Source organism: Pezoporus wallicus, unplaced genomic scaffold (genome assembly GCF_028554395.1).
Source record: "Pezoporus wallicus isolate ANWC-B61680 ecotype Strahan unplaced genomic scaffold, APGP_CSIRO_Pwel_v1 contig_6428, whole genome shotgun sequence".
Taxonomy (NCBI): domain Eukaryota; kingdom Metazoa; phylum Chordata; class Aves; order Psittaciformes; family Psittacidae; genus Pezoporus; species Pezoporus wallicus.
The window spans coordinates 4,482,979-4,495,826 of NW_026639269.1; the positions used below are offsets into that span (position 1 = coordinate 4,482,979).

The following is a 12,848-nucleotide window of genomic DNA, read 5'->3' on the forward strand; positions in this document are numbered from 1 at the left end:
TGGTGTTTTTGTTTTGTGTTTTTTTTTGGTTTGGTTTGTTGTTTGTGTTTTTTTTGTTTTGTTTTTTGTTTTATGAAAGCATATCTGATTAGTCTTTTCCTTATGTGAAAGAAAACGGTAATTTTCAGTGAGTGTGCATTAGAACTCCATATATCAGAGTGAAATATGGAACAATTACCTTTGGTGCCTGAGGTTTTTATTCATTTGTAAGAAGAGCCTTTGTGAGTTTTATTGACTACTTACATAATTTGAAAAGCTAATACATCAAACTCATTTACTGTGCATCTAGAGTAAACTGCATCGCTGTGGCCTACTAAAAGAATTACAGCTATATTTGCTCTGCCTGGTTGGTAAGAATTACCTGATTTAAGGGGCACTCGGGCTTAGTTCTGTGTGATTTTGTGCTTTTATTTTTTTGTTCTCATTTTTTTGTTTGGTTTTGGTTTTTTGGATTTTTTTTTTGTTTGTTTGTGTTGTTTTTTTTTTTTTTATGGTTCTTTTGTTAGGGCTGTCCCTTTACCATTTGGGCCTCTATAGCAGTGTTTAATTTTATGTTATAATATTGCTTAAGTCTGTGCTCTTTGCATTTCCTTAGTTTTTATTATCTCATGTATTACTACAATGGTAGAAGTATATAGCCTGTGTTTCAATGAGTTGTTCAGAAAGGCTGCTTCATGACATGAAAATGTTTATGTGGATATTTTTAAAGCAAAATATGCTTATTTGGGGTTTAAACTGCTTTCTTAATGTCAGTCTTGTTTTTTTGTTTGGTGATGATTTTTTTGTTGTTGTTTCGTTGTTCTTGTTTGATTTGTTTTTAACGTTTGTTACAAAACTGCTGGCAACCAGCAGTTTCAGGAGAAAAGGAACAGATTTGCTAAATGTAAAAATATACAGAATTTCTGTATATAGACTGTGACTGAGACACACTAGTAGAAGTGAGGAAGCTTGCAGTATTGAGCCTCGTGCTTAATAATAGAAGACTTAAGATTGTCATTCCAGCACTTTTTACCATCACTATTCTAAAAAATGTTTTAATTTGTTCACGTTATTTTTATTTTGTAGCTGTATGCTGCAAATAAAAACTCAAACTTTTCAGATTCATTTGATGACATGGAGATATACAAAAGGAACCAGAACTTGTATCTCAAGTGCCTTAGCATTTTGTATGTGTTTAATTATTAGTGCAAGAGCAAGGAAATGTTTTTAGTATAGTGCAATAGAAAAAAAATCTTAACACGAATTTCACTTTTATCCCTTGGAAAAACATCAAAACTATCAATATTGAGTGTATGGATATGGGGGTTTCATTCGCTCTGTGGATTGCCTTTCTAGGAATTTTTGTTTCCCTTTTCTGCCAGCCTGGCTGGTCAGTTTCCTGTATGTTTTTTTTTTTTTTATTCTTTTATCTGATCATTGCATAGGAGAGAGGAGAAAGTGCAAGACACAAGTATTGTCAAATGACAGTAAGTTCAACAAATGTCAAAGCCAGAGCTAAGATCTGAAACATTTGTGATTTTGTCCTGCTTTATGGTTATTTGAACTTTGGAGATTTTAACAGTGCTCTGGTAAAATTGACCAGAAAAAGAAGTTGAACTGAAGTTGCAACCTCAAGTTTGGAAATAACGTGCATGTGAGCTTTGTAGTACGTCATGTTAATGTAACATATTTAGAATTCAGGCTGCAAATTAATTGTCACTGGAATGTTTTTGTATTCCCTACAAAAAATGAAAAACTGGTAGCTTGCTGTAAATGTAATAGTAAGCTGGGAAAATTGATTTGGGTTGAAGATGTGGAGATGTGTTGGAGGTGGTTTCATCAGCTTTGTTTGTGAGCAGAATCACCAAAGGGGGATGCTTACATAGGCCTTTCACACCCCCAGAGTAAACTTACTGTGCCTGCTGAAAGAGTCAAAGTATGCTTACCTTGCACTGCCAGTGCAATGGATTTGGCTGTAAAAGGAGAAACCCTTTTTAAAAAACGTGACTTGCATGATCAAAAGAAGTTTACAAGTTAGAACGTGTCTTGATTTTTAAGAGGCAATATTTTTTTTTTTCTTTTCCTGTTAATTGCATTCTTTAGCACCTGAGCTTTAAACAATGGCTATTCATACTTTGTTTTCCACTTGTCTTGATGCTTATAAGCTGGAACCAACATAACAGGGTTTTTTTGTATCTTCATTACCCAAAGTGGGTAAGCAGTGTTTGGCTTTAGAACTGTTTCAGTCTGTTGGCTTGATGTATGTTGATTTGCCTTCAGAGATTTACCCTTATAACAAAAAATTGTACTTTCATGTGAAAACTAAACCAATTTTTTGGGGGGGCAAGTCAGATAACTATGGTGTAGCTTTGTACTTAGTAATTTCCAGCATATCTGAAAGTAGGTTTTTTGTTTGCTTTTGTTCCAGTGCAAAGTTTGAATTATTGCTGTTACTCATTATAGTATTGCTTTCAATTTCTTTGACTTTGCCATTGTATCGTATTGCTGTTAGATGTTTTCTTATCAGCTAATATAAATCATACATCTAGATTTTCATTGATCTGTAGATGAAACGTGTATGGATATGCATATCACATAAATGTTACAGACTGAAGTTACTACCTCAACTTCTTGATGAGTTCATGCAATGCTGAAAAGAATAAGTCTTGTCACAAACAGTTATTTTTCTGAAAACAGATTGAAGGTGTTTAGAGACAGTTAAAGAAAAAAACAATTTTATTTCTTGACATAGAACTAAGTGAAGGTCATAGCTCTGCCGGCATTGAGTAATCTACTGATGTAAGATTTCTTCTTGTATGCCTTATATGTCCCCTTCCAATGTAAAGGCTCCTATTACAAATTTCTCCAGTTTTCACCATATACGTTCAATTTATCTGCAGGCTGGAGAGCTGAACTAATTTCTTTTTTGTACAGATAGACAAAGCCTAACTAATGTTTTGCAGATTGTCTCCCTTGCCTTCACCAAGTCTTGTTCAATCGAAGAAGTTCCACCAAATTCCAGTTAATAATTCATAGTACTTAACTTGAGATGCTCTGTTTCTAAGCAAATTTTCTAGAAAGCATTGTGTCACCAAGAAAATTTGTATCTTTAATTTGTTGCTGTTATTTTGTGTTTTCCTGTTTGTTTTTGTTTTGCTGTTGCTTGGGATTTGATCATGCAGTTTCTGTGGTTGTACCCAAACTGGCCTTCTCAGAGCTCACAGAAAAATTAAGTGATGCAGAACCAGAGTTTTACTCTGCTTTAATATGGAGGAAAAGTTAGCAATATAGTAAAAGGCAGTTTGCTGGAAAGTGCAGGAGTTGATTTAGTAAAGATTCAGTATTCCTGATCTCTTGCATATGCATAGCCACTAAAAAGTTTCTGCACAGCTGTTATACAGAAAATTACTTTGTCTTATGGGTGAAGTTAAAGAAACCTTAAAACTGCTTTTTCCTTTTGTAAACATCGTTGGGGTATTTGTTTTTTCAAAGTAGTGCTCATACTTCAGTAAACTATTTTGAAATCAGGCAATCATGTAATTTTCATAGCCAGTACAAAAGAGAATGGCTAAGAAAGGAGATTAATGCTCCAAATTTAAAACCACCCTTAAATTAAGTGTGCATATTTTTTCAGGGTGGGTGCATATAAAAGCAACTGAATCATTGTGACAACACTTCAGAAGAAACAGTCATTAGAATAATTATGATGCCTCAGTTCTAGTACACCTTTATTGGATAGTATATTTTATACTGCACATTATGCAAGATGTCATCAGTTTACAGTCATGGATGATGCTTTTAAGTTTTCTGCCCCTGTTACTGCTTTCTTCCACTGTGAAAGCCTTGCAACATTAAAAGCTATCAACTGTGTAACAGCTGTAGAAAAACTGTATGACCGTATAAACAAAATCACATTGTAATGTATAATTAGTGAATGGAAGGACTCAACTGTGGTTTGTATTTACAGCAGTGTCATTTTATTAGTAGATTTTTATAAAGATTATATTACTGTGCTTCAGTACAGGTAGGATTATTATTAACACCATTAGGGATTCAAGCAAATGGATATCATGAGTTGTCTAAGATGCATAGTTTGAGAGAGAGAGATATATATATATATGTATATATGCAGTTAGAGAATGTACAATCCTGATCCTGCAAAGATGCATAATGTGTATAGAACCCTCTGGTAGTGGAGCTTCCCTTAATGATTTTTTTTTTTTTAAATATGGGTTTGTTATTAATGTTAGGAGATGTACCATTTTTGTCAGGGTTTTGGAAAGTTCAGTGATTTTGTTTTTCCTATTATTGGGCATGTTTCATGCATTTACCTTTAGTTCAAAGAGCAGAGGGTTGTTTGTTTCCTTTTTGGAGAGGTTCATTTAACATAAAAAACTAAAATTATGCTTTTGCAGAAAAAAAGAAACTTACATAAAAGATGGGCTATTGGAAATTAATATTAAAAAAAGTTTGCAGCATATTTTTCCTATGCTGCAAATTTTGTGCAAAGAGATATACTGATGGTGTTTCTTTGAAGATAAGTTGTTCTCGTTAGATCAAAACCTGGCAGTTCATGTCACCTGTACTAGACTTGTACATGAGCAGTTTCTCTTCTTTGCTTTTTGTGCATGTTCTCTGTCAAGGTAATGCAGTTTTTCGTTTTGGCCCTTTTTTTTTTTTGGCAAACACTTGTTTCACTTCAGCTGTGAATCAAGCCCATGCTACTTCACTAACGTGGACCATAAATGCTGCTAAACCTGTTACAAATATCTTACTACTAGTAACGTCTGTATTAGCTGAAGAAATAATTCCATGTAGTATCTGCTTTAACGTTGACTAGCATCAGTGCAGCCAAGATGCAGTTGTAACGTTAATACAACTTTACAATAGATGTTATGGAAGATAGATGAATAGTGCCATTAATGGGGGAGAAAATGCAGACATGAGACATGCTTTAAATACTTAAGTTCTTTAAAAGTGTGTGAACGGTAGTTTTACTCCTCTTAGGTGTGTTTTTTGTCTAGGGTGTCATTTTGAATAGTTTGGCCTGACTTTTTTTGAGATTTGAGTCCTGTTACAGTGTTTTCCCAAATGCAAAGGACTAAAGAGAAGCAATTCTTTCTGAAGTAAATTATTTTCTTACATTATCTTAGAATGCCCTCACTGAACTATTCTGACAGCTTCCAATTTTTTGTATTTTATTTCATTAATAATTATAGCTTTATAACAAACAACTGTTTTATTAATACGATGGTTTCTGCCCATTTTAATTGTAAAATCTTATTTCATAGTAATGGATATCTCTGAAAACTTGCTTTTAATACATAAATAGAATGGTTTTTACATACATTTAATGTACATACATTTAAACAGTGGCTTCTATATTTTGAAGGTAAATCATCCAAGCCTGAGTTTTTTATCTAACAGATGAATTTAATTTAATACAAATAACACACCAAACAAAATCTTGCAATCCTAAGAGAGGTTGTGGAAAATTTGCATTATTTATCTCTTTTTATATATCATCCATTACTTTCTAATTTTAAGGTACATTTTTTCATGCCAATGCATGGATTACCAAGAGGATTCTTTAAAGAAATGAAACAGTAACATATTATATGCAAAGGTCCCAATGTACTATAGTACTCTTTGCTGTCACCTGTCAGCTCTTTTTAATTTTTTTCTTAAAGTCTGGTTTTATATTCAAGTCCAGTGAAAACAATTCTGTTATTTAACATGGCATGATTTAACATTTTAAAAGACATTTTTCTTTCTCTTTCAGCTTTACATCTTCCAATCCAGCCTTACAACATGGGTAAAACTCCTGCACTTCAAACTTGAAGCAATCTACAATCAGAAACTTTGGTGTTTTCATAGTCCAAGATATCAGAACCTCTTCAGTCACAACTTTGACAGCTGTGCAAGAGGACATCCTTGATACTTCAAGCCAGGCTTCAGTTTCCCTTGACTTCCCTTTTTAGTTTTTAAGCATTGCCCATTACCCAATTATAATTGCTGTTACAAATCATAATTATGTTTTTTGTGCAGTTACATGGAACAGATAAAAATGTAAAAGTGGCCTTATGGTAAAAAGGATTATTTACATTACTGGTATAAAAATCGGTGTGTTCTCTTCCATCCTCAGAAATTGTAGTCTTTTAGTTGACTAGTGTGAAAATATAAGTAGAAATAGTGAAGTTTTTAGGCAGGCAGCACTGGTATTCTTATTACCATTTTGTATAACTAGGTTCAAGCAAGACAAGACAATTGTAAACACTACATTCTGTTTTATAGTACAGGCTTCATGGACATTTCCAGATTCTCTTTGTAGTCCTAGTTTCTGAATTCTGAAGCTTTATTGTGTGTGTTTAAATATAGTGTAATTGAAATCTTATTGTGAAGACTGGAATGAAGGCAAATAGATATTCCATCTCAATAGTTTGCCTAAGGTGGTTTGAATTACATCTGTCTGTCTTGGTGTATTCTTAGTGAAAAATGATCTTTTTGAGCTCAGTTCATTACCAAGGGGGGGGGGGGGCTTTTTTTTTTTTTGTTTTTTGTTTTTTTTTTTGATAGACCTGAAAATAAAGATGTAAGACTGGATGCCTATCCTGGTGCTTTAATTATATCATACACCATCACACATAGTGTGTGTGAGCTAAACTGAAAAATTACGTGTGCTGTCAATTTAAAGTTGAAGGTATGCAGCATCTTGTGTATGTTAGTCTCTGCAGTTAATCTCTTTTCTGCAAATTTAGTCTATTTTCTAAATATTAATGAAAATCTTGTTTTGGTTGCAATCTAGCTTTCTCATTTAACAAAATAGTCTCCAATGCTTGAATTTCAAACTGGGGAAAAATACATACATTTTAAATAAAAATCCAAGTAGCAGTTGTGGCTTCAAGATGATGTATTCTTGGTTTGCTTTTATTTTTGACTGAAAGTCATTCATTCATTGGTACAGCAAAATACTCTTTAAGCAAGAAGCACTTTACTAATATGCTTTGATTTTTACTTCAGCTCTGCAGAAATTCATTTGGATTTTTTGTAGCCATTTTCAGTGTTTCCAAAGCTTTACTAATAATTTCTTGCAATAATACAAGATACATTTTATATAACACATCCTGTTGTGGATCCTTACAGTTGTGAAATAGGCACTCGTGCTGTATTTTCTGTCATCACGTTTGGCTCCAGCCTCTCAGAAAGGAGCAGTCATCTTTGTGCTGAAATCCCATTGCTTCTATCTTGTTTTCCTGTTGTGTTTTTGGATGCTATGGTATTACTCTGGTAAAACCATTGGAAGCAGTTGTTCCCTAATGTTACCTTTCTTTTAAATTTACTTTGCTGGAACATGGATCTGAAAAGTTTGAGATACTGATAAAACATGAAGGAAGCTCTGCCTTCCTAATTGAAGCTGCTAAGTAGATGGACAGTTTATTGTTTGCTAGTGATAAGTAGTACCACAAATGTACTTGAAGCTCAGGGGGGGAAAAAAAAAGAAAAAATGATAAAATAGTTTGTGAAGAAAACTGGATTGAAACCTTCTCCTTCAAATCTAGCAAACAGCATCACAGGCCAGTGAAGCTGGAAATGACTTTGTTCTCAAGCTGCTTGAGTTTTAAAACTTCTCAGACTTGTTTTGCATCAAAAGATTATTTACTTCAGCAGAATTTATTCCTAATTTATTTTGGTAAGCAAGGACACAATATAACCACAACATACTATTCTCATTTCTAACATCTGCTGTTAGATAGTAAGATTTTCATCTCTTGAGATACCAGTATTTCTTGACTACAATACTTGCATCAAACCATCTGCAGTGTTCATTTGCAGTTCTGGAGAAAGAAAGTTCCTCTAAGCACGTTGTGTAGTGTTTATATGGTTTTGCAAAGTAGGTAAGTCAGCAGATGGCAGACTCTAGCCTGAATAGGAACATACATAAATTAGGAATCATTTTCCTTAGACTCATCTTATGAAAGAGATTTATAGGCTATTGGATTAAAGGCACAGGGTTTGCAGGTCAGTGTATTTAGCTTCTGGCTTATATTGCTGAAACAACCAGCATTTTATGAATTACTATGTAAGTATAAAACAAAAGCAAACCCAGGGATATAAAAGGAAAAAGAGAATGGATAGTGCAAGAGATCTTCCTAGATCATTTGAAAGCAGATCTTTAGTAATGATGCCAGTTTATAAGAAAGGATTTAAAAAAAAAAAAAAAAAAAAATCATTACTGCCATATAAGTGTCCTGGAATCGCTTTATTGAGGGGTCAACCTATGTGACTTTGAAATTTCACATCCCTCCCAAATTGTTCCACTGGCAATTGTACCTATCAGTGCAAGTATGTACTAGTGATACTTAAGGAAGTTTTCAAAATGCTTCCACAAAATAATCAGAAATTGTAGCTTTATTTTAGGCCAAGTTATCTTTACTTTGAAAATACTATCTGTACCTAAAGTTACTTTTACTATTAAAGTAATGAAGGACTTGAAGTACCTCTGAGATGAAGGGTGTCCTTTGGTGTTTGAAACATCCTTTAAATAGCTATTAGCTCTCAATAACATAGCAACCCAAAAGTGGCATGTACGTTGTTTAAAACAAACCAGTCACTGCAAGCTAGACAGATACAGTTGAAGGCTCCTGGTTCCATATTCACCAGTAAAAAGGAATTTTCTGTAAGTATTTCAGTAATAATGGTCTAAGGAATGTGATGTAAAAATAGCAACTAGTTTAGAATAGCTTGATGTTGTTGCATTTGTCATATTTTCAGAATGCTTAAATATCTTACTGATATGGAAGACTGCAGTAGGTATGGTGCAGTGGGTAGGATGGTGAGTGATTGTATTTGAAGGAAGTAAAGGGTAATAGGACTTGGAAGGAACTTTCCAAACCTTTCAAACACAAGTTCACTGGTTTGGAGAGTGTAGGTGTGTTTTTGGCTTTTGGTTTCTGTTTATTTTGGTGGGTTTTGTGGTGGTGGTGGTTTTGGTTTTTTTTTTCCTTAATCCAGTCAGGAATTTTATTTATTTTTCTTTTAATAGTAGTCTGAAAAATCCTGTTGGTAGGATTTGGGGACAGGTTACAAAAACATGAGGTTATGATAGTCTCTTGGACTACGGCAAAAGGCAGAATGGCTTAAAAAGTATTTCTCAGGAATTCTGTGCCATGTCGTAAGGCTGGAGATGGATGTAAAGCTACAAAGAAAATCCCTTCCCAGGTAAGAAAGAATTGTTGAGATGCACAAATCAAGTATGGTATGTTCTGCTCTAATTGTTGTATCTTCTTTGATTGTATGCTGACTTACCTCTTCTTTTTTTTTCAGGTTTATGGTAGGCTGTGGTAGATGTGATGATTGGTTTCATGGTGATTGTGTTGGACTGAGCCTTTCTCAAGCACAGCAGATGGGTGAAGAAGATAAAGAATATGTGTGTGTGAAATGCTGTGCTGAAGAAGACAAAAAAATTGAGTGTTTGGATCAAAGTGTACCAGATAATCAAGTGAAAACTGAAATCCACAGAGAAGAAAAAGAAAGTCAGTGTGAAAAACTGGGGATGTCGAAGCAAACACCTACTTGTAATCTGAATGCAACAACTGAAAAAACAAAGCAAGTGGAGGACACTGGGAAGCACAAAGTCAAAATCTTCAGACGGGTGTGTCTAATGCTTAAGATGCTGTTAATTATTGGGGGTAGAAGGAATTTCCTCCTAACCCCCTGCTTTTTAAAATAATCACGTTTCAAACATTTTTGTGAATCTTAATTTCAAATTTCTCCATTATTATTTTCAGAGTTACTTCATTTTCTAACTGGTTTGACTGTTTTTTAAAGATAGTGATAAACTCCTCTTATACTAAGCAGGGTTATGTGCACGTCGTATGCATGTGTGTATATATATCTATACATACTGGTGTATATAGAAAAGGTGAAGAACTTCATGCGTTTTTCTTCAGATTTTCTTCAGTTTGCTGTATGATATAAACTGCAGTTGTTTTAAATATATCTAAAGCGAGTCAGGCACTGGCACAGGCTGCCCTGGGAAACTGTTGGCTGCCCTGTCGCTGAAAGTGTGCAAGGCCAGGTTGGATGGGCCTTTGAGCAACCTGGTCTAGTGGAAGAGTGTCTCTGCCCACGGCATAGAGGTTGGAACTAGATGATCTCTAAGGTTCTTTCCAACACAAACCATTCTATGATTCTGGGAATACGAAAACAGTATTTTAGCTTGGCTGTTTCAAGTTCAGTTTACATGCAGAAGAAAATGCCTAACGTTTTAATTGTGGCTTTTCTACTTTCTGTGTGTCTCATATTATTAGCCGAATGATAATTTGCAAGAGCAGTGAGATGGTTTTTATTACACTTCTTTAGAGGGTTTCAGTATATAGCATATTCCTCATAACTTAATCCAGTAAGCCGTTTTGTTTTTGAGTAGTAGTGTAATTCACATAAGTATTGTGTTTAATTTTGGTTTACATGTGCTTTCTAAACAGAAGTGACTTCCTGTGGTTACGTGGTTAAGGGGTGTTCATTCGTATCCCTGATCTTTTAAAATAACTGAAAACATACTGGTTTTCAACATGGAGTTTAACTGCAAATTGCCTGTTATGTGTTTTCAGCCAATATTTCAAAGTGGCTGTTAAGCAGTACTTTGCAGTAATTTGGGATATTTGGTAACCTTTTAGAAAATACTATACATACATCCAGGGAATTCATTATATGTTTTGACTTAGACTTTAAAAAAAATGTGGAAAATGTGTGGTAATTACATAGTTGTTCATTGAAGCATTCAGTAGCATGCTAACATGTGTAAATGTTTACTTCAGGAGTCAGGTGATGGGAAGAACTTGCCAGAGTCCAGAGACTCGGATATGAAAAAAGGGCAACACATTCCTGCTCGAAAAGGATCACAAACTGCTGTAGTTCCTCGGCGGTCCTCTGAAGACAAAAATGAAAAAATAAGTAAAGAAACCCTTAGTGTGGTTGAAAAGTCCACAAAATCAGGTAGTGAGGTTTGATAATGTACTTCATGCTGTAATTCGCATAAATGTACAGTGAAGGATAATGACTTTTATAATATTAGTTTTTCAAGTGCAAATAGTGTGAAGTGAAATGAGTCTTTGGCATCTATGAAATAATTCTTCTAAAATATGTTGCTTGAACTAGGAGGTGACAAAAAGATTTTACGATTATGATTTCAGAATATAAGTTAATCTAAAAATCCTTTTTAAACGGAGAGATTTGGCAGTCTCATTTAGGACAGTTACTATAAAATTATTAATCAGCACATTTGTCTTAATCTCTTAACTGCTTTGAATTACGCTTATAGTGGAATTGTATATCGCTAATCTTGCCCATAGCCTCCCCTGTGTTTTTGGAGAGTTGAAACTTTGCCAAAATGTTGCTGGCAGGTGGAGGTTTTCCATTTTCCATGCCTCCCTCAGGCTATTAGTTTTAGTCCAGTTCTTCATCCTCCTCTTTCGGAGAAGATAAGCACAAAAATGCATTGAGCAAATAAAGCATTGTTAGAGCTGCTTTAATAAACAAGCCTATTATCTGAATACTTTAAATCACAGTGCAGAATGGCAAACTGGTCTAGGGTCAGTACTACCTTGCTGGCAAGGAGGGGAAAATCAGTAATTTTGATAGGGATCATAGTCAAAATAATGAGAGACTTGATGATCCAACCGCACAGTCTGCCCAACAGAAAAGAAAATCTGTCTTTATTAACTACTTGAAAACACAGTTCATTTGCATGTTGCATGTTTTAAGTTGTACTCAGTGGCTGAAACTAATAATAAAGAAATAGGGTTTTTTTACCATCAAACACATAAGTTAGATATTTATCAAGTCTTCAATTTGTTTCCGTTTTCAGAGCAGAAAGTAAATGAATTAATATTATTTCCCATTGCTTTCATAAATAAAAAGCTACTGCTTTGTATTAATGACATTCACAGGCCGAGACAAGCAAGCTTTCAGTTTACATTCTGAAAATTTAAGTTTGAAGAAATTTGTTTTTTTTTTGCTTTAACAGTTTTAATTTTATTAGAATTTTTCACTATTCATATAATTTGTGACACAAACCTTATAATGGCCTTGTTTAAGAATGTCTGTTGCCTAATCAGAAACTCAGATTATTATAATTGAAATAACTCTGATGGCCAACAGATACAGAAATGCTAAGTTTAATGAAAAATGCTATCTTAATGTAAAATTTGTGATGCTTATAATACATGCTTTCCAGATATTATTTCTCAGTATACTCATTTAAAAATTAATGTATGGCATTACAGAAATTCAGAGTCAAAATTCCCAAGTAAAATCAAGCTAATGAGCACTGGTCATCTTGGTTCAGTGTAGAAGAAAATACCTTTAGTCAAAGAGCAACAGTCCTGTTTGTTTCTTTTAAAGAAGTTTCTTTTGGATTAATCTAATTAAAACAATATCCAAATAAAAAGACAAAACAAAACAACCAAAGAAACAAAGCGACAAAACACCCCCCCCAAAAAAAAAACAAAAAAAACAACGAAACAGTCCATTCCTTTGCTTTTCCTTGAAGGTCACTTCTTAGCAGTTTAAAAATAAAACTTTATGACATCCTGCAACAGTAAAAGTTTATAGCAGTGGTTTGAGTAGCTTACAGTTTTTAACTGTGTTTTGGTAGGTACTCATGAGAAACAAGAAATTAAGAAAAAGAAAAATGAGAAAGGATCCTTTAGTGCAACACACCTGCCAGCTATGCCAGCTTCCAAACCTTCTGCTGATCAGATAAGACAAAGTGTCAAGCAGTCTCTTAAGGAAATTCTGATGAAAAGGTAAAGATATATATAATTAAAGTATTAAATTACATTTGTAATAATTTTATTTCAGAAGTCAGA

General features: G+C 34.0%; 1 protein-coding gene across 7 annotated transcripts in view; it reads left to right on the forward strand.

Annotated features, from left to right (window-relative positions):
- The window catches only part of PHF3 (PHD finger protein 3), a 51,165-nt gene that overhangs the window by 24,704 nt on the left and 13,613 nt on the right, over nucleotides 1-12,848 (forward strand). For 6 of the 7 annotated variants that reach the window (XM_057414095.1, XM_057414099.1, XM_057414100.1 and 3 more), the window contains 3 exons: nucleotides 9,304-9,631; nucleotides 10,797-10,974; nucleotides 12,635-12,785. In XM_057414095.1, the coding sequence (XP_057270078.1) occupies nucleotides 9,304-9,631; nucleotides 10,797-10,974; nucleotides 12,635-12,785 (657 nt within the window). Of the gene's footprint in view, nucleotides 1-9,027; nucleotides 9,199-9,303; nucleotides 9,632-10,796; nucleotides 10,975-12,634; nucleotides 12,786-12,848 lie in introns of those variants that run through there. The other variant, XM_057414103.1, reaches the window with a different exon arrangement.